Source organism: Anas acuta, chromosome 28 (assembly GCF_963932015.1).
Source record: "Anas acuta chromosome 28, bAnaAcu1.1, whole genome shotgun sequence".
Lineage (NCBI taxonomy): Eukaryota > Metazoa > Chordata > Aves > Anseriformes > Anatidae > Anas > Anas acuta.
Window position 1 is genome coordinate 2,637,038 of NC_089006.1, and position 20,774 is coordinate 2,657,811.

Consider the following 20,774-nt stretch of genomic DNA (forward strand, 5'->3'; position numbering starts at 1 on the left):
TGAGAATTTCCCAGCACTTTCTGGTCAATATTTGAAATCCTCTTATTCTAGGAGGAAAGCAAACAGGATGGTACCATGGCACAAGGAAAAACAGCCAATGGTTTGTGAACTCACAAACAGAATGAAAAAATTGGAATTGGAAACATCCTTGTAACGTCATTTCCAGTGTTGAGGCGTTAGGTGCATTTGAGCTAGTCACCAGGACTTCCCCCTAAGTATGGTCCATGTGAGTTGTGGATGTTAATTACTGTCCCTTGTGTCATGAAAAACATATCAACAAAAATGTGAGTATGCCACATGGACAAAGGGGCAGCATGTGGAGCAGGAGTCAACACTTTTGAATTGCACGTTGATGCAATACTGGTTGCCCAATGACAAATCACTCAATAACTTTAGGGTTAGGTTCTTTCTAATATGCAACTACGAAATTACCTTCAAAATCCCCTTATAAAGCAGATTAGGAAATCCATTGCCAATTAACATCTCAAGGGAAAACTTCTAATTGTTTTTCCCAACTGTCAAATCGGAAGTGCTAAAAATTACACGCAGAAGATAAATATGAACGTGACTACATGATGAATTGTCAGCATTGCCAAGAGATGCATAACTTCTTGGGCAAGCCTACTGCAAGTATATAAAAGTAGCCATCTCCTGCTCCTTCTTCATTCAGCTTCGCTTCTCAGTGCTCTTCCCTGCTCCGACAAAGGGTAAGTTGGACTACACTGAATTATCTGTTATGTGACATTAGGATACCACACAGGACATTTGGTTGACTGGTTCTATGTTAAGACCTTGACTTTCTCTTAGATGTTTCTTGTTCTTAGTTTGTGACTGGGAGCCTTTGGGATCTAGCAAGGAACTAATTCCCAAACTACATAGAGACAGAGGGAGAGAAATTTCAGCTGAATCACTGCAAGAATCAGATGTAAACATCAACCTTCAAATGCCATCAGAATTACTTTGCTGATTTCTAAAATTTCCACCAGAACTGGACCACCATAGATTATACCCTAAAAGACATGGCATTATCAATTTCAGAATCACCATTTCACACATATGACAAAGGACAGGAAAAAAACTTCAAGAGAGCAATAGGGGAAACCCTAAATAGAGTGCAGGAGCTTGGAGTGGTGTTGCCGTACAAGTGTGACAGTATCTTTCTCTCTCTTTCTTCCCCACAGCTTTGCCGACTCCCCAGAAAGATGTGCTCCCGTGGATCCTGCCACAGCCGCGAGACCTCCTGCCACAGCTCCCGCTCCTCCTGCCATGACTCAGGACCCTCTTGCCATTCCACCTTCCAGAGGGAACCTGTGCCACAGTTCCCCTGCGTGACACCATGCTGCCCCCCCGTGCAGCGCTACTGCCCCCCCGTGCAGACCTATTGCCCCCCTGTGCAGACCTACTGCCCCCCTGTGCAGCGCTACTGCCCCCCTGTGCAGCCCTACTGCCCCCAGTACACCAAGAACATCTGCAAGCTGCCACCAACGTACCCCAAGTACTAGCACCAGGATCTGCTCACCCAATGCCAGCTGCCTCCTCCTACACACCCTGGCCACCAGGAACCCATCCTTATGTCTGTCCCAGGGCTTCCGTCCCTTGCCTCACCACTAACCCACTTGAACTCCGCCATGAAGAATCCCACAAGCAGTCCTTCTTTCCAACGATGCAGGAGATGGCCCTTCCAGGTGTGTCGGACACAGCTACCACCAGGAACCCTTTGATGCTGCATGCTGCTATATCAGGATCCTCTGCATGGGGAAAACAATAAAGCTTACAATTCATGAAAGCCACATTCTCTTTGCATTTCTTTGCTCACTTTCCAGGGCCTTGGAGGTCTTCTGGATTTTTCTCTCCAAGGTTCTCCTCCTTGTCATGGGCACCATTTTCACTATCTAGCAGCAACTATTCCCAGGGACATGAGGGAATAAAAGAGGCTCATTAGTAGAGGAAAAAGCTCTCACCTCACAGATCTCCATGTGCATCCCAGGGGATGAGCACCACAAAGCTCCCTCTCCTGACTCAGACCATTAGCTGCCCCACACACATTCCTTCTCCCAGGCTCTGGAAAAAAAAACAACAGCAAACACCACTGCCTGCAAACTCTGACTTTGGGGCACAAGCAAAGCCATTCCCTGGAAGGGCAGGAAGGAGTTCACAGCTGTCTGTCCCTTAGGCAGTCCATGCACCAAGCTACTCCAACTTCAGCTGCACAGATTTGCCACATCACTGACTTTATCTATACTAATGCCTCAGAAAAAAAGAGAAGCCATACACTTCTCTCCACTATGCCACTGCTACTGGTCACTGGCATATGCTTTGGAGTGGAGAAATGGCCTAGCATGTGAATGTTGATCTCATGTAAGATCCAGATACTCTAGTGTAGCACCAATGCAGTCCCTGTAATCCCTTACGATGGAGAAACCATCAGACAATCCCCGATGAATGCAACCGAGGCCTGCTTTGTCCATTCCTCTTGTACTCCCCTCAAAGAAAGGCACGCCATCGATGGCAGCTCCACACAGTCATATTTCCCTTACTGGGACCTGAATGTGAGAGCTCAGAAACATCAGTGAGAGGGTGTAAAACGAGGATGCCCCACGCAGGAAAGTCTTTGGATGGAGGCGGAGAGAGCAACGGGGAATGCCAATGGGACGCTGCAGGCTGAAGCCTGGAGGCCAGCCAGGAGATGACTGAGCACAGGATGGGCACACACAGAGGGCAAGCAACAGGGTCACCACCCGGGGACATGAAGCCTCCTGGAGTTTGTGATCCACAGCAGAGTCAACGAACATCCCTCAGCAATTCACACCATCCTTCCTTGCTGCACAAAGTTCACTACAAGTCACTTCATTGCCTTTAGCCTAAGGTATTCCTTCGGCTGTGCAACACCCAGGTTCTGGAGAGATGGGAGAAGAGGTTCTGGGACCAGAGAGCCAGGTAGTTGGATGAGTCATGTTTTCCAAGGGGGATTAGCTGACACCTTCATGGCTTTACACTTTAAAGGATGACTCAAGTGGTACTAAAATCCAGCCCTAATGCCCATCATGTTGCCCCCGGGGACAGGATGAAAAATTTCTCAAACTTAAGCTGAAAATCTCCCTTTCTCAGAATCATTGCCTTCCACACTTCCCTGCTCATGAGCTTAGCTGATAAAAGGGTAAGAAAGGCTATAATGAAAAAAAAAAAAAAAAATCGAGGAAAGGAAACCTGAACGGCCGCAGACCACAGATATGTTCTCTGAACTACAGCAACAAGGAAACTTTGATACAAGTGGGGAAAAAGGTGAGAGGCCCATTCCTCTGACAAGTTCAGGGGCAGGTGGAGAATCACAAAGAGTTTCCTTTTAGCCATAGTACAGGGCCAAGGAAATCCCAGCAGACTGCCCAGCATCAAGCCAGGCCCTGCTAATCCCATTTCCTCTTGCCATAAAAAAACACCTCAATTAACCTCCTGAGCTGTCTCTTGCACACAACGGTGTGCCTGCTGCAGGAGTCAGCGTTTCTAAGCAATAATGACATTTCTCCCCCTGATGCAACCCCAGCTGCCCTTCGGCACCCTAGAGAATACCGATGAGCTTAGTGTTAGTCTCCAGGAAACGGGAAAGAGATCGCTTCCCCCGTCCTCCTAGGGAAATCTCTGGCATTGAAAGATGCGAGAGAACACCGTGCGTCAGTGAGGAAGCACTAAGAATAGGGTAGCGCCAGCACGTGCCACACTGAGCGCGTGAAGAACCCCACCGCCCTTGTGCAGTGGTGTCTCATACCCTATGTGACCTCTGGGAGCTGTATAAAAGGCGGCTCAGCCCAGGGCTCCTCACTCGCTCACCGTCACATCCAGACACTGTTCCCTGCAGCTCCAGAGGTAAGACTTGTTCTCCTCATCCTCTTTCTCCTCCTGCTGCTTCTGCTAGAGGAGAAGCTGGCACTGGGGGCCATGGTGTCTACCTGGGAGTGGGCGCACAACATTGTGCTGTCTGCCACTGCTGGGGGCACACTCTGGGAGTGGCACCGAGAGCATCAGGTGCAGGGACAGAGACAGCAGGGGCTGGTGAAGAGACACTGAGGCCACAGCAAGGGATGATCGGAAAGCAAGAAATCCCTGTGGCTGCACCAGGTTCCTGGGATGGGAAAAGAGCTTCAGGACAGGCTGCGAAGGTGCCTTCATCAGCTTGGGGGACTAAGCTGCATGCAGGAAGGGACAGAGCAAGACACAAGGGTGAGGCAGGGGTAAGGGTGCATTCCCGTTGGGCTGGGAAGACACAGGAAAGAAACAGGGCAAAGAGGAGACATGGGAAAAAGGTATAATGAAAGAAAGGCGGGGATAAGGCTACGTGAGAAGTGCAACTGGGTCTCCTCTCACCAGGATGATCTCTTCCTCCTGACAGCTTTACCGACTCCCCGGAAAGATGTGCTCCCGTGGATCCTGCCACAGCCGAGAGACCTCCTGCCACAGCTCAGGGTCCTCCTGCCACGGCTCCCGCTCCTCCTGCCATGACTCGGGACCCTCCTGTCATTCCACCTTCCAGAGGGAACCTGTGCCACAGTTCCCTTGTGTGACGCCGTGCTGCCCCCCCGTGCAGCGCTACTGCCCCCCCGTGCAGACCTATTGCCCCCCTGTGCAGCGCTACTGCCCCCCCGTGCAGCCCTACTGCCCCCAGTACACCAAGAACATCTGCAAGCTGCCACCAACGTACCCCAAGTACTAGCACCAGGATCTGCTCACCCAACGCCAGATGCTTTCTCCTCCACACTCTGGCCACACAGAGCCCATCCTTAAGGCTGTCCTGGGAATTCAGCCCCGTGCTTCACCGCTACCCCGCTTGAACTCTGCCCCGAAGCATCCTGCAAGCAGTCCTTCTTTGCAACGATGCAGGAGATGGCCTTTCCAGGTGTGCCGGACACAGTTACCACCAGGAAACCTTGAAGCTGCCTGTTCCTTTTGGTTTGCCTCCTCTGGATGGGGAAAACAATAAAGCTTACAATTCATGAAACCCACATTCTCTTTCTGTTCCTTTGCTCACTTTCCAGGGCCTTAGAGGTCTTCTGGATTTTTCTCTCCAAGGTTCTCCTCCTTGACATGGGAACCATTGTCCCTGTCCAGCAGCTACAATTCCTGAGGACATAAGGGGACAAAAGGGGACAGAATGGGTATATCAGACACATTATTAGAGCAAAAAGCTCTCACCTCACAGATCTCCATGTGCATCTCAGGGGATGAGCAGCACAAAGCTCCCTCTCCTGACACAGACCATCAGCTGCCCCACACACCTTCCTTCTCCCAGGCTCTAGACAAACAACAACGGCGAACACCACTACAGGCAAACTCTGGCTTTGGGGCACAATCAGAGCTGTTCCCTGAAAGGACAGGAAGGAGTTCACAGCTGTCTGTCCTATAGGCAGTCCATGCAGCCAGCTACTGCAAACTCAGACCCACAGCTTTCCCACATCTCTGCCTTCAACTAGCTTAATGCCTCAGAAAAGAAGAGATGCCATGCACTTCTCCTCCCTGTGCCATCACGGCTGCTCATTGATGTATGCTTTGGGGTGGAAAAATGGCCTAGCATGTGAATGTCGACCTCACGTAAGATCCAGATTCACTACTGTGGCACCAATGCAGTCCCTGCAATCCCTTTCGATGGAGAAACCATCAGACAATCCCTGATGAATGCAACTGAGCCGGTACCAACACCCACATCACTCAAAAACTGCATTTCATCACTCCACGTTGGCCTTTCCTCTTGTACTCCCCTCAAAGAAAGGCACGCCATTGATGGCAGCTCCACACAGTCATATTTCCCTTACTGGGACCTGAATGTGAGAGCTCAGAAACATCAGTGAGCAGGGGTAAGCGAAGGATGACCCACTCAGGGAAGTCCTTGGAGGAGGTGGAGAGAGTGAGGGGGAGCACCAATGGGATGCTGCAGGCTGAAGCCTGGAGGCCAGCCAGGAGATGACTGAGCACAGGATGGGCACACACAGAGGGCAAGCAACAGGGTCACCACCTGGGCAATTGTAGCCTCCTGGGGTTTGTGATCCACAGCAGAGTCAACAAACGTCCCTCAGCAATTCACGCAATCCTCCCTTGCTGCACAAAGCTCAGAACGATTCACTGCATCGCCTCTAGCATAAGATATTCCTTGGGCAGTGGGACATCCATGTTATAGAGAGACTGAAGAAGAGATTCTGGGAGCATGGAGCCAGATAGTCGTATGGAGTAGCATTTCCCAAGGCTGATGAGCTGACACCTTCCTGGCTTTACACTTTACAGGCTTACTCAGGTGATATTACAAATCCAGCCTTAATTTCCATTGTGTTGCCCCTGGGGACACAGTGAAAAATTCCTCAGAGCTCAGATGAAATCCTCCCTTGCTCAGAATCTTTGCCTTCCACACTTCCCAGCTCATTTGGTCAGCCGATAAAACCATACGGAACAGATGCAGAATTAAAAAAAAAAAAAAAAATCAAGGAAAGGAAACCTGAACGGCCACAGACCCTGCAGAAGTTATCTGAACTTCAGCAACACAGAAACTTTGACACAGGTGGGGAAAAAGCTGAGAGGCCCATTCCTCTGGCAAGTTCAGGGGCAGGTGGAGAATCGCAAAGAGTTTCCTTTTAGCCATAGTACAGGGCCAAGGAAATCCCAGCAGACTGCCCAGCATCAAGCCAGGCCCTGCTAATCCCATTTCCTCTTGCCATAAAAAAACACCTCAATTAACCTCCTGAGCTGTCTCTTGCACACAACGGTGTGCCTGCTGCAGGAGTCAGCGTTTCTAAGCAATAACGACATTTCTCCCCCTGATGCAACCCCAGCTGCCCTTCGGCACCCTAGAGAATACCGATGAGCTTAGTGTCAGTCTCCAGGAAACGGGAAAGAGATCGCTTCCCCCGTCCTCCTAGGGAAATCTCTGGCATTGAAAGATGCGAGAGAACACCGTGCGTCAGTGAGGAAGCACTAAGAATAGGGTAGCGCCAGCACGTGCCACACTGAGCGCGTGAAGAACCCCACCGCCCTTGTGCAGTGGTGTCTCATACCCTATGTGACCTCTGGGAGCTGTATAAAAGGCGGCTCAGCCCAGGGCTCCTCACTCGCTCACCATCACATCCAGACACTTCTCCGTGCAGCTCCAGAGGTAAGACATGTTCTCCTCTTTGCCTTACTCCTCCTGCTGCTAGAGGAGAACCTGGCACTGGGGGCCATGGTGTCCTCCTGGGTGTGGGCACCAAGCTTTGTGTCATCTCATTACACTCGACTACTGCTCCAGAAGAAGCAGGTGTGAGGATGGGGATGGCTGGGGCAGGAGAGGGGGCAGTGAGGCAAAGGCAAGGGAGCTCCTTGCCGGTGGCCCTGCACCCTGGGATGGGAAATGGTCTTCAGGACAGGGTGGCAGGACTCCTTGCATCAGTTTGAGGGACCGAGCTCCATGCCAGAAGAGCCAGAGCAAGACACAAGGGTGAGGCAGGGATAAGGGTGCATTCGGGTTGGACTGGGAAGATGGAGACAAAGAAAGAGGGCAAAGGGGAGAGATGGGGAAAAGGTATAATGAAAGAAAGGTGGGGATGAGGCTACGTGAGAAGTGTGCCTGGCTCTCCTCTAACCAGGATGATCTCTTCCTCCTGACAGCTTTACCGACTCCCCGGAAAGATGTGCTCCCGTGGATCCTGCCACAGCCGAGAGACCTCCTGCCACAGCTCAGGGTCCTCCTGCCACGGCTCCCGTTCCTCCTGCCATGACTCGGGACCCTCCTGCCACTATACCTTCCAGAGGGAACCTGTGCCACAGTTCCCTTGTGGGACGCCGTGCTGCCCCCCCGTGCAGCGCTACTGCCCCCCCGTGCAGACCTATTGCCCCCCTGTGCAGCGCTACTGCCCCCCTGTGCAGCGCTACTGCCCCCCCGTGCAGACCTATTGCCCCCCTGTGCAGCGCTACTGCCCCCCCGTGCAGCCCTACTGCCCCCAGTACACCAAGAACATCTTCAAGCTGCCACCAACGTACCCCAAGTACTAGCACCAAGATCTGCTCACCCAACGCCAGATGCTTTCTCCTCCACACTCTGGCCACGCAGAGCCCATCCTTATGGCTGTCCCAGGGAGTCAGCCCCGTGCTTCACCGCTACCCCGCTTGAACTCTGCCCCGAAGCATCCTGCAAGCAGTCCTTCTTTGCAACGATGCAGGAGATGGCCCTTCCAGGTGTGCCGGACACAGTTACCACCAGGAAACCTTGAAGCTGCTTGTTCCTTTTGGTTTGCCTCCTCTGCATGGGGAAAACAATAAAGCTTACAATTCATGAAACCCACATTCTCTTTCTGTTCCTTTGCTCACTTTCCAGGGCCTTAGAGGTCTTCTGGATTTTTCTCTCCAAGGTTCTCCTCCTTGACATGGGAACCATTGTCCCTGTCCAGCAGCTACAATTCCTGGGGACATAAGGGGACAAAAGGGGACAGAATGGGTATATCAGACACATTATCAGAGCAAAAAGCTCTCACCTCACAGATCTCCATGTGCATCTCAGGGGATGAGCAGCACAAAGCTCCCTCTCCTGACACAGACCATCAGCTGCCCCACACACATTCCTTCTCCCAGGCTCTAGACAAACAGCAATGGCAAACACCACTACAGGCAAACTCTGGCTTTGGGGCACAAGCAGAGCTGTTCCCTGAAAGGGCAGAAAGGAGTTGGATCTTAGGAAGAACTTCTTTACCGAAAGGGTTGTTAGACATCGGAACAGGCTGCCCATGGAAGTGGTGGAGTCACCATCCCTGCAAGTCTTTAAAAGACGTTTAGATGTAGAGCTTAGGGATATGGTTTAGTGGGGACTGTTAGTGTTAGGTCAGAGGTTGGACTCGATGATCTTGAGGTCTCTTCCAATCTAGAAATTCTGTGATTCTGTGATTCTGAGTTCACAGCTGTCCATCCCGTAGGCAGTCCATGCAGCCAGCTACTGCAAACTCAGACCCACAGCTTTCCCACATCTCTGCCTTCAACTAGCTTAATGCCTCAGAAGAGATGCCATGCACTTCTCCTCCCTGTGCCATCGCGGCTGCTCATTGATGTATGCTTTGGGGTGGAAAAATGGCCTAGCATGTGAATGTCAAACTCACGTAAGATCCAGATTCACTACTGTGGCACCAATGCAGTCCCTGCAATCCCTTTCGATGGAGAAACCATCAGACAATCCCTGATGAATGCAACCGAGCCGGTACCAACACCCACATCACTCAAAAACTGCATTTCATCACTCCACGTTGGCCTTTCCTCTTGTACTCCCCTCAAAGAAAGGCACGCCATCGATGGCAGCTCCACACAGTCATATTTCCCTTAGCGGGACCTGAATGTGAGAGCTCAGAAACATCAGTGAGAGGGTGTAAAACGAGGATGCCCCACGCAGGAAAGTCTTTGGATGGAGGCGGAGAGAGTGAGGGGGAACGCCAATGGGATGCTGCAGGCTGAAGCCTGGAGGCCAGCCAGGAGATGACTGAGCACAGGACGGGCACACACAGAGGGCAAGCAACAGGATCAGCACCTGGGCACTAGCAGCCTCCTGGGGTTTGGGATCCACAGCAGAGTCAACAAACGTCCCTCAGCAATTCACGCAATCCTCCCTTGCTGCACAAAGCTCAGTACGATTCACTGCATCGCCTCTAGCATAAGATATTCCTTGGCCTGTGGGACATCCATGTTCTGGAGAGATGGAAGAAGAGGTTCTGGGAGCATGGAGCCAGATAGTCGTATGGAGTAGCATTTCCCAAGGCTGATGAGCTGACACCTTCCTGGCTTTACACTTTACATGCTTACTCAGGTGGTATTACAAATCCAGCCTTAATTTCCATTGTGTTGCCCCTGGGGACACAGTGAAAAATTCCTCAGAGCTCAGCTGAAATCCTCCCTTACTCAGAATCCTTGACTTACACACTTCCCTGCTCATAAGCTCAGCTGATAAAAGTGTACAAAACGCCAGTAATGAAAAAAAAAAAAAAAAACAAAAAAAAAAAAAGGAAAGGAAACCTGAACAGCCACAGACTCTGCAGAAGTTCTCTGAACTTCAGCTACAAGGAAACTTTGATACAGGTGGGGAAAAAGGTGAGAGGCCCATTCCTCTGGCAAGTGCAGGGGCAGGTGGAGAATCACAAGGAGTTTCCTTTTAGCCATAGTACAGGGCCAAGGAAATCCCAGCAGACTCTGCAGCATCGAGCCAGGCCCTGCTAATCCCATTTCCTCTTGCCATAAAAAAACACCTCAATTAACCTCCTGAGCTGTCTCTTGCACACAACGGTGTGCCTGCTGCAGGAGTCAGCGTTTCTAAGCAATAACGACATTTCTCCCCCTGATGCAACCCCAGCTGCCCTTCGGCACCCTAGAGAATACCGATGAGCTTAGTGTCAGTCTCCAGGAAACGGGAAAGAGATCGCTTCCCCCGTCCTCCTAGGGAAATCTCTGGCATTGAAAGATGCGAGAGAACACCGTGCGTCAGTGAGGAAGCACTAAGAATAGGGTAGTGCCAGCACGTGCCACACTGAGCGCGTGAAGAACCCCACCGCCCTTGTGCAGTGGTGTCTCATACCCTATGTGACCTCTGGGAGCTGTATAAAAGGCGGCTCAGCCCAGGGCTCCTCACTCGCTCACCATCACATCCAGACACTGCTCCCTGCAGCTCCAGAGGTAAGACTTGTTCTCCTCATCCTCTTTCTCCTCCTGCTGCTTCTGCTAGAGGAGAACCTGGCACTGGGGGCCATGGTGTCTACCTGGGAGTGGGCACACAACATTGTGCTGTCTGCCACTGCTGGGGGCACACTCTGGGAGTGGCACCGAGAGCATCAGGTGCAGGGACAGAGACAGCAGGGGCTGGTGAAGAGACACTGAGGCCACAGCAAGGGATGATCGGAAAGCAAGAAATCCCTGTGGCTGCACCAGGTTCCTGGGATGGGAAAAGAGCTTCAGGACAGGCTGGGAAGGTGCTTTCATCAGCTTGGGGGACTAAGCTGCATGCAGGAAGGGACAGAGCAAGACACAAGGGTGAGGCAGGGGTAAGGGCGCATTCCCGTTGGACTGGGAAGACACAGGAAAGAAACAGGGCAAAGAGGAGACATGGGGAAAAGGTATAATGAAAGAAAAGAGAGGATGAGACTACGTGAGAAGTGCACCTGGCTCTCCTCTAACCAGGATGATCTCTTCCTCCTGACAGCTTTACCGACTCCCCGGAAAGATGTGCTCCCGTGGATCCTGCCACAGCCGAGAGACCTCCTGCCATAGCTCAGGGTCCTCCTGCCACGGCTCCCGCTCCTCCTGCCAAGACTCAGGACCCTCCTGTCATTCCACCTTCCAGAGGGAACCTGTGCCACAGTTCCCCTGTGTGACGCCGTGCTGCCCCCCTGTGCAGCGCTACTGCCCCCCCGTGCAGACCTACTGCCCCCCTGTGCAGCGCTACTGCCCCCCCGTGCAGCCCTACTGCCCCCAGTACACCAAGAACATCTGCAAGCTGCCACCAACGTACCCCAAGTACTAGCACCAGGATCTGCTCACCCAACGCCAGATGCTTTCTCCTCCACACTCTGGCCACACAGAGCCCATCCTTAAGGCTGTCCTGGGAATTCAGCCCCGTGCTTCACCGCTACCCCGCTTGAACTCTGCCCCGAAGCATCCTGCAAGCAGTCCTTCTTTGCAACGATGCAGGAGATGGCCCTTCCAGGTGTGCCGGACACAGTTACCACCAGGAAACCTTGAAGCTGCTTGTTCCTTTTGGTTTGCCTCCTCTGCATGGGGAAAACAATAAAGCTTACAATTCATGAAACCCACATTCTCTTTCTGTTCCTTTGCTCACTTTCCAGGGCCTTGGAGGTCTTCTGGATTTTTCTCTCCAAGGTTCTCCTTCTTGACATGGGAACCATTGTCCCTGTCCAGCAGCTACAATTCCTGAGGACATAAGGGGACAAAAGGGGACATAATGTGTATATCAGGCACATTATCAGAGCAAAAAGCTCTCACCTCACAGATCTCCATGTGCATCTCAGGGGATGAGCAGCACAAAGCTCCCTCTCCTGACACAGACCATCAGCTGCCCCACACACATTCCTTCTCCCAGGCTCTGAAAAAAAAAAAAAAAAAAAAACAACAGCAAACACCACTACGGGCAAACTCTGGCTTTGGGGCACAAGCAGAGCTGTTCCCTGAAAGGGCAGAAAGGAGTTGGATCTTAGGAAGAACTTCTTTACCAAAAGCGTTGTTAGACATTGGAATAGGCTGCCCAGGGAAGTGGTGGAGTCACCATCCCTGCAAGTCTTCAAAAGACGTTTAGATGTAGAGCTTAGGGATATGGTTTAGTGGGGACTGTTAGTGTTAGGTCAGAGGTTGGACTCGATGATCTTGAGGTCTCTTCCAACCTAGAAATTCTGTGATTCTGAGTTCACAACTGTCCATCCCGTAGGCAGTCCATGCAGCCAGCTACTGCAAACTCAGACCCACAGCTTTCCCACATCTCTGCCTTCAACTAGCTTAATGCCTCAGAAGAGATGCCATGCACTTCACCTCCCTGTGCCATCGTGGCTGCTCATTGATGTATGCTTTGGGGTGGAAAAATGGCCTAGCATGTGAATGTCGACCTCACGTAAGATCCAGATTCACTACTGTGGCACCAATGCAGTCCCTGCAATCCCTTTCGATGGAGAAACCATCAGACAATCCCTGATGAATGCAACCGAGCCGGTACCAACACCCACATCACTCAAAAACTGCATTTCATCACTCCACGTTGGCCTTTCCTCTTGTACTCCCCTCAAAGAAAGGCACGCCACCGATGGCAGCTCCACACAGTCATATTTCCCTTAGCGGGACCTGAATGTGAGAGCTCAGAAACATCAGTGAGCAGGGGTAAGCGAAGGATGACCCACTCAGGGAAGTCCTTGGAGGAGGTGGATAGAGCAAGGGGGAACGCCAATGGGATGCTGCAGGCTGAAGCCTGGAGGCCAGCCAGGAGATGACTGAGCACAGGATGGGCACACACAGAGGGCAAGCAACAGGATCAGCACCTGGGCACTAGCAGCCTCCTGGGGTTTGGGATCCACAGCAGAGTCAACAAACGTCCCTCAGAAATTCACGCAATCCTCCCTTGCTGCACAAAGCTCAGTACGATTCACTGCATCGCCTCTAGCATAAGGTATTCCTTGGGCTGTGGGACATCCATGTTATAGAGAGACTGAAGAAGAGGTTCTGGGAGCATGGAGCCAGATAGTCGGATGGAATAGCATTTCCCAAGGCTGATGAGCTGACACCTTCCTGGCTTTACACTTTACAGGCTGACTCAGGTGGTATTACAAATCCAGCCTTAATATCCATTGTGTTGCCACTGGGGACACAGTGAAAAATTCCTCAGAGTTCAGCTGAAACCCTCCCTTGCTCAGAATCTTTGCCTTCCACACTTCCCAGCTCATTTGGTCAGCCGATAAAACCATAAGGAACAGATGCAGAATTAAAAAAAAAAAAAAAAAATCAAGGAAAGGAAACCTGAACAGCCACAGACCCTGCAGAAGTTCTCTGAACTTCAGCAACAAGGAAACTTTGATACAGGTGGGGAAAAAGGTGAGAGGCCCATTCCTCTGGCAAGTTCAGGGGCAGGTGGAGAATCACAAGGAGTTTCCTTTTAGCCATAGTACAGGGCCAAGGAAATCCCAGCAGACTCTGCAGCATCGAGCCAGGCCCTGCTAATCCCATTTCCTCTTGCCATAAAAAAACACCTCAATTAACCTCCTGAGCTGTCTCTTGCACACAACGGTGTGCCTGCTGCAGGAGTCAGCGTTTCTAAGCAATAATGACATTTCTCCCCCTGATGCAACCCCAGCTGCCCTTTGGCACCCTAGAGAATACCGATGAGCTTAGTGTCAGTCTCCAGGAAACGGGAAAGAGATCGCTTCCCCCGTCCTCCTAGGGAAATCTCTGGCGTTGAAAGATGCGAGAGAACACCATGCGTCAGTGAGGAAGCACTAAGAATAGGGTAGTGCCAGCACGTGCCACACTGAGCGCGTGAAGAACCCCACCGCCCTTGTGCAGTGGTGTCTCATACCCTATGTGACCTCTGGGAGCTGTATAAAAGGCCGCTCAGCCCAGGGTTCCTCACTCGCTCACCGTCACATCCAGACACTGATCCCTGCAGCTCCAAAGGTAAGACTTGTTCTCCTCATTGCCTTACTCCTCCTGCTGCTAGAGGAGAACCTGGCACTGGGGGCCGTGGTGTCCTCCTGGGTGTTGGCACCAAGCTTTGTGTCATCTCATTGCACTCGACTACTGCTCCAGGAGAAGCAGGTGTGAGGATGGGGATGGCTGGGGCAGGAGAGGGGGCAGTGAGGCAAAGGCAAGGGAGCTCCTTGCCGGTGGCCTTGCACCCTGGGATGGGAAATGGTCTTCAGGACAGGGTGGCAGGACTCCTTGCATCAGTTTGAGGGACCGAGCTCCATGCCAGAAGAGCCAGAGCAAGACACAAGGGTGAGGCAGGGATAAGGGTGCATTCGGGTTGGACTGGGAAGATGGAGACAAAGAAAGAGGGCAAAGGGGAGAGATGGGGAAAAGGTATAATGAAAGAAAGGCGGGGATGAGGCTACGTGAGAAGTGCACCTGGCTCTCCTCTCACCAGGATGATCTCTTCCTCCTGACAGCTTTACCGACTCCCCGGAAAGATGTGCTCCCGTGGATCCTGCCACAGCCGAGAGACCTCCTGCCATAGCTCAGGGTCCTCCTGCCACGGCTCCCGCTCCTCCTGCCATGACTCAGGACCCTCCTGCCACTATACCTTCCAGAGGGAACCTGTGCCACAGTTCCCCTGTGTGACGCCGTGCTGCCCCCCCGTACAGCGCTACTGCCCCCCCGTGCAGACCTACTGCCCCCCTGTGCAGCGCTACTGCCCTCCCGTGCAGCCCTACTGCCCCCAGTATACCAAGAACATCTGCAAGCTGCCACCAACGTACCCCAAGTACTAGCACCAGGATCTGCTCACCCAACGCCAGATGCTTTCTCCTCCACACTCTGGCCACGCAGAGCCCATCCTTATGGCTGTCCCGGGGATTCAGCCCCGTGCTTCACCGCTACCCCGCTTGAACTCTGCCCCGAAGCATCCTGCAAGCAGTCCTTCTTTGCAACGATGCAGGAGATGGCCCTTCCAGGTGTGCCGGACAGTTACCACCAGGAAACCTTGAAGCTGCCTGTTCCTTTTGGTTTGCCTCCTCTGCATGGGGAAAACAATAAAGCTTACAATTCATGAAACCCACATTCTCTTTGCATTTCTTTGCTCACTTTCCAGGGCCTTAGAGGTCTTCTGGATTTTTCTCTCCAAGGTTCTCCTTCTTGACATGGGAACCATTGTCCCTGTCCAGCAGCTACAATTCCTGAGGACATAAGGGGACAAAAGGGGACATAATGGGTATATCAGACACATTATCAGAGCAAAAAGCTCTCACCTCACAGATCTCCATGTGCATCTCAGGGGATGAGCAGCACAAAGCTCCCTCTCCTGACACAGACCATCAGCTGCACCACACACTTTCCTTCTCCCAGGATCTAGACAAACAGCAACAGCAAACACCACTACGGGCAAACTCTGGCTTTGGGGAACAAGCAGAGCTGTTGTCCATCCCGTAGGCAGTCCATACAGCCAGCTACTGCAAACTCAGACCCACAGCTTTCCCACATCTCTGCCTTCAACTAGCTTAATGCCTCAGAAGAGATGCCATGCACTTCTCCTCCCTGTGCCATCGCGGCTGCTCATTGATGTATGCTTTGGGGTGGAAAAATGGCCTAGCATGTGAATGTCAAACTCACGTAAGATCCAGATTCACTACTGTGGCACCAATGCAGTCCCTGCAATCCCTTTCGATGGAGAAACCATCAGACAATCCCTGATGAATGCAACTGAGCCGGTACCAACACCCACATCACTCAAAAACTGCATTTCATCACTCCACGTTGGCCTTTCCTCTTGTACTCCCCTCAAAGAAAGGCACGCCATCGATGGCAGCTCCACACAGTCATATTTCCCTTAGCGGGACCTGAATGTGAGAGCTCAGAAACATCAGTGAGAGGGTGTAAAATGAGGATGCCCCACGCAGGAAAGTCTTTGGATGGAGGCGGAGAGAGTGAGGGGGAACGCCAATGGGATGCTGCAGGCTGAAGCCTGGAGGCCAGCCAGGAGATGACTGAGCACAGGATAGGCACACACAGAGGGCAAGCAACAGGGTCACCACCCGGTGACATGAAGCCTCCTGGGGTTTGGGATCCACAGCAGAGTCAACAAACGTCCCTCAGCAATTCACACCATCCTTCCTTGCTGCACAAAGTTCACTACAAGTCACTTCATTGCCTTTAGCCTAAGGTATTCCTTCGGCTGTGGAACACCCATGTTCTGGAGAGATGGGAGAAGAGGTTCTGGGACCAGAGAGCCAGATAGTTGGATGAGTCATGTTTTCCAAGGGGGATTAGCTGACACCTTCATGGCTTTACATTTTACAGGATGATTCAAGTGGGACTAAAATCCAGCCTTAATGACCATCATGTTTCCCCCGGGGACAGGATGAAAAATTTCTCAAAGTTAAGCTGAAAATCTCCCTTTCTCAGAATCATTGCCTTCCACACTTCCCTGCACATGAGCTTAGCTGATAAAAGGGTAAGAAATGGCTATAATGAAAAAAAAAAAAAAATCAAGGTAATGAAACCTGAACGGCCACAGACCACAGATATGTTCTCTGAACTTCAGCAACAAGGAAACGTTGATACAACTGGGGAAAAAGGTGAGAGGCCCATTCCTCTGGCAAGTGCAGGGGCAGGTGAAGAATCACAAGGAGTTTCCATTTAGCCACAGCACGGGGCCAAGGAAATCCCAGCAGACTGCCCAGCATCAAGCCAGGCCCTGCTAATCCCATTTCCTCTTACCGTAAAACAACACCTCAATTAACGTCCTGAGCTGTCTCTTGCACACAACGGTGTGCCTGCTGCAGGAGTCAGCGTTTCTGAGCAATAACGACATTTCTCCCCCTGATGCAACCCCAGCTGCCCTTCGGCACCCTAGAGAACACCGATGAGCTTAGTGTCAGTCTCCAGGAAACGGGAAAGAGATCGCTTCCCCCGTCCTCCTAGGGAAATCTCTGGCATTGAAAGATGCGAGAGAACATCGTGCGTCAGTGAGGAAGCACTAAGAATAGGGTAGCGCCAGCACGTGCCACACTGAGCGCGTGAAGAACCCCACCGCCCTTGTGCAGTGGTGTCTCATACCCTACATGACCTCTGGGAGCTGTATAAAAGGCGGCTCAGCCCAGGGCTCCTCACTCGCTCACCATCACATCCAGACACTGCTCCCTGCAGCTCCAGAGGTAAGACATGTTCTCCTCTTTGCCTTACTCCTCCTGCTGCTAGAGGAGAACCTGGCACTGGGGGCCGTGGTGTCCTCCTGGGTGTTGGCACCAAGCTTTGTGTCATCTCATTGCACTCGACTACTGCTCCAGGAGAAGCAGGTGTGAGGATGGGGATGGCTGGGGCAGGAGAGGGGGCAGTGAGGCAATGGCAAGGGAGCTCCTTGCCGGTGGCCCTGCACCCTGGGATGGGAAATGGTCTTCAGGACAGGGTGGCAGGACTCCTTGCATTAGTTTGAGGGACCGAGCTCCATGCCAGAAGAGCCAGAGCAAGACACAAGGGTGAGGCAGGGATAAGGGTGCATTCGGGTTGGACTGGGAAGATGGAGACAAAGAAAGAGGGCAAAGGGGAGAGATGGGGAAAAGGTATAATGAAAGAAAGGCGGGGATGAGGCTACGTGAGAAGTGCGCCTGGCTCTCCTCTAACCAGGATGATCTCTTCCTCCTGACAGCTTTACCGACTCCCCAGAAAGATGTGCTCCCGTGGATCCTGCCACAGCCGAGAGACCTCCTGCCATAGCTCAGGGTCCTCCTGCCACGGCTCCCGCTCCTCCTGCCATGACTCAGGACCCTCCTGCCACTATACCTTCCAGAGGGAACCTGTGCCCCAGTTCCCTTGCGGGATGCCGTGCTGCCCCCCCGTGCAGCGCTACTGCCCACCCGTGCAGACCTATTGCCCCCCTGTGCAGCGCTACTGCCCCCCTGTGCAGCGCTACTGCCCCCCCGTGCAGCCCTACTGCCCCCAGTACACCAAGAACATCTGCAAGCTGCCGCCAACGTACCCCAAGTACTAGCACCAGGATCCGGGCACGCGCCTACCACCACAACCACTGGATGACTCCTTGCTCAAGGCATTGAATTTATCTCCAGTTTTCATCGCTCACCGTCCGTAGCACTTCTCTGCAATCAAATGCTTTTAAAGCAGTTGGAGTGTCATGGAAATTTTTGGATGAATATCTTGCTTTTACTATCCTAGAGCTGTTTAAGTTCTATCAGCCAATGTAAATCACAATGTTTTCTGCTGGGATTTTCCTTCATGCTTTGGTCCTTCAATCTTCAGCAAGAAAATAAATGTTGTATTTCAACAGTTCTGGGTGTTTACAGTCATCAGTCCATCATAATTTGTTTTCTTATGGCATCTCTTTTACTTTGTGGCTTTTCATCCATATTCTAATCACTGGTGAAATCAGCCTAAGTAGGAGGAATGCTAAGGAAACACAAAAGTCGAGGGAAATGCTTGCGGCACCACAGGCAGAGGGCTGGAAGAAACGTGATTAATTCTTAGTGAAAACTGACTACTTGAACTGAGCTCAGCATATGCAATGAGGGTTTAAGAGTTACAGCTGGGGGCCTTGCCTGCACATTCATGTTTTCACTCCAGATGGGATCTGCTTCTATATCTGGAAACAAAACAAAGCAAATCCTGCAGGGACATTAACCTGCCTTGGAACACCCCTAATTAAACATTTTCTACAGTGTAAAATGAGCAAAGGTTTCCCAAGCATGATTCATCCATCCTAGGGCAGGCATGGGAAATAGGCTGGATGAGCTGGGCACTGGAATTCCCTAGTAAATAACCAGTTGGTACGTAAGTAATTGGAATTAGTTATTTATAAGTTACGGAGAAATTCGTCATTATAGAGGAACAGCCTATTAAAGAGGAAAAGTTGCAAATGGGAGACAGAGGACAATTAATTACATGCCTAAGTTGTTGTCTTCACTACAAGACGGTTCATTTTCATGCAACCATTGGGAACTACATTAAAAACTCTTTTCCCTATTCATTTTTCACCTCTCTCCAATTGGGCATCAGATCAACAAAGCTTTCAGAGTACATGAGTAGTTTTGCCTTTAAATATACATATGTTCACTTTCCTTTCCTGCCCCAGGCCTTGAAGTTTCTATTCTCTGACTAATCACAGCATATTTCCTTTCCTTTAGTCCCACAAAAGGCATGAAGCCTCCAAGCTGGGTATGCTTACTGCTGCACTTGAGCTTGAAGTTCCCACTAGCTTCAGGATGAGAAACTGTAGAAATAAGGAAACAAGAATTAAGCTTTTGTCAGCCCTGGGAAGATTCATCAGCTGCAACAGCATGGATCAAAGCTTTTATGGAAGTTTTACTTCACTAGAATAGTTCAAATAGTTAAAATCTCAGAAATGAAAAAGTTCTCCATACCTAATGCTTTAGGTAGCTTAGAGGAACATTTCTGCTCCACTGTGTCAAATAACATAATAGCAGATTTGCACAAGCAGAATAAACCATTAGCAAACCCCTAAGGTTTAATGAGGAGGAATTTATGTTAGCTGGTTCATGGCAAGAATTGCTTCACCACATTCGTAATTCTCTAAACAAAATAAACAACACTTTCTTACTCTGGGCATCTTTCTGAGGCTTCTGTGTTCATTTACTCAGCCTGAAATATAAGCGAGGTTTCTTCTTAATTTTTTTAATCTAATCACAATTTTTTTTGTAAAACTCCTCTTGTAAAATTGGTTACAGGTCACCAGGCAGCCAATCTGGCTGTCTCACATGGCTTTATCCATCTCTGATGTGCACATCCAGCTCTAAAAGCAACAGTGTACTTTACATTCTAGCAGGTCAACGGATAAAGCCCTGCACTGGATCCATACATAGACATGTAGAAAGCTGCCTCACTTCAACCAACATCTTTTATCTCACTGCTTAGTCTTACACATTTCTAAAATTGGGGTCCCCTCTCATTTCTCAGCAATTTCCTCCTGTCTATCCCCTCTGGTTGCCATCAGCCTCCTGATTGTCAGCTGAGTTGCACAGACTCAGCTGTTGTCAATTTGTATCATAGAATTCAATTATAGAATGGCTTGGGTTGGAAGGGACCTCAAAGATCATCCAGTTCCTACCCCCTGCCATGGGCAGGGATGCCACCCACTAGATCAGATCACCTAGGGCCTCATCTAACCTGGTCTTGAACACCTCCAGGGATGGGGCATCCACAACCTCTCTGTGCGGCCAGTGCCTCATCACCCTCCAAGTGAATACTTTCCTCCTAATCCCTAATCTAAATCTCCCTTCTTTTAGTTTAAAAACATTCCCCCTTGTCCTGTCATTATTTGATTGTATCACCAATTAGATGATAATGTGTGGCTACAACCAAACCTAACCAGGTCATTACCGTAAAGCTAGACAAATTCAACAGGCAATGAAGCCTGTATTTTAGCAGACAAGAACATTGACCTTGGGAAGAGCTTGCCTAGAGAAATGGTGACTTCATGGTCCTTTGAATTCTTCAAAACAAAACTGGGTAGCTTTCTAAAAGCTGGGATCTAGCCAAACAAAATCAGCAGCTACCTGACACAAATTGAGTGGAAACGTGCTTCATGCCACCAGAGGTCAAAATGAAGGTTAATAATG

General features: G+C 50.9%; 6 protein-coding genes across 6 annotated transcripts; all 6 read left to right on the forward strand.

Annotated features, from left to right (window-relative positions):
- Positions 1-1,187: 1,187 nt before the first annotated feature.
- LOC137845450 (putative small proline-rich protein 5) lies at positions 1,188-1,642 on the forward strand. Its single transcript, XM_068662615.1, has one exon. The coding sequence runs from the start codon at positions 1,203-1,205 to the stop codon at positions 1,500-1,502; it is 300 nt and encodes a 99-aa protein (XP_068518716.1). The 5' UTR covers positions 1,188-1,202; the 3' UTR covers positions 1,503-1,642.
- Positions 1,643-4,148: 2,506 nt separating this feature from the next.
- LOC137845794 (putative small proline-rich protein 5) lies at positions 4,149-4,795 on the forward strand. Its single transcript, XM_068663260.1, has one exon. The coding sequence runs from the start codon at positions 4,406-4,408 to the stop codon at positions 4,703-4,705; it is 300 nt and encodes a 99-aa protein (XP_068519361.1). The 5' UTR covers positions 4,149-4,405; the 3' UTR covers positions 4,706-4,795.
- Positions 4,796-7,641: 2,846 nt separating this feature from the next.
- On the forward strand, positions 7,642-8,550 carry LOC137845798 (putative small proline-rich protein 5). The gene has a single exon (XM_068663264.1). The coding sequence runs from the start codon at positions 7,642-7,644 to the stop codon at positions 8,002-8,004; it is 363 nt and encodes a 120-aa protein (XP_068519365.1). The 3' UTR covers positions 8,005-8,550.
- A 1,774-nt stretch (positions 8,551-10,324) lies between these two features.
- LOC137845765 (putative small proline-rich protein 5) lies at positions 10,325-11,764 on the forward strand. Its single transcript, XM_068663214.1, has 2 exons — positions 10,325-10,656; positions 11,180-11,764. Exon 2 carries the CDS (start codon positions 11,201-11,203, stop codon positions 11,498-11,500), a length of 300 nt encoding a protein of 99 aa, XP_068519315.1. The 5' UTR covers positions 10,325-10,656; positions 11,180-11,200; the 3' UTR covers positions 11,501-11,764.
- Positions 11,765-14,523: 2,759 nt separating this feature from the next.
- On the forward strand, positions 14,524-15,339 carry LOC137845795 (putative small proline-rich protein 5). The gene has a single exon (XM_068663261.1). The coding sequence runs from the start codon at positions 14,661-14,663 to the stop codon at positions 14,958-14,960; it is 300 nt and encodes a 99-aa protein (XP_068519362.1). The 5' UTR covers positions 14,524-14,660; the 3' UTR covers positions 14,961-15,339.
- A 2,347-nt stretch (positions 15,340-17,686) lies between these two features.
- Positions 17,687-18,175, forward strand: LOC137845449 (putative small proline-rich protein 5). The gene has a single exon (XM_068662614.1). It carries the CDS (start codon positions 17,855-17,857, stop codon positions 18,173-18,175), a length of 321 nt encoding a protein of 106 aa, XP_068518715.1. The 5' UTR covers positions 17,687-17,854.
- Positions 18,176-20,774: the final 2,599 nt, after the last annotated feature.

Bases quoted from the DNA above. Each gene is read 5' to 3' on its own strand.
- LOC137845798 (XM_068663264.1), top strand. From the start codon at position 7,642: ATGTGCTCCCGTGGATCCTGCCACAGCCGAGAGACCTCCTGCCACAGC.
- LOC137845765 (XM_068663214.1), top strand. From the start codon at position 11,201: ATGTGCTCCCGTGGATCCTGCCACAGCCGAGAGACCTCCTGCCATAGC.
- LOC137845449 (XM_068662614.1), top strand. From the start codon at position 17,855: ATGTGCTCCCGTGGATCCTGCCACAGCCGAGAGACCTCCTGCCATAGC.
- LOC137845795 (XM_068663261.1), top strand. From the start codon at position 14,661: ATGTGCTCCCGTGGATCCTGCCACAGCCGAGAGACCTCCTGCCATAGC.
- LOC137845794 (XM_068663260.1), top strand. From the start codon at position 4,406: ATGTGCTCCCGTGGATCCTGCCACAGCCGAGAGACCTCCTGCCACAGC.
- LOC137845450 (XM_068662615.1), top strand. From the start codon at position 1,203: ATGTGCTCCCGTGGATCCTGCCACAGCCGCGAGACCTCCTGCCACAGC.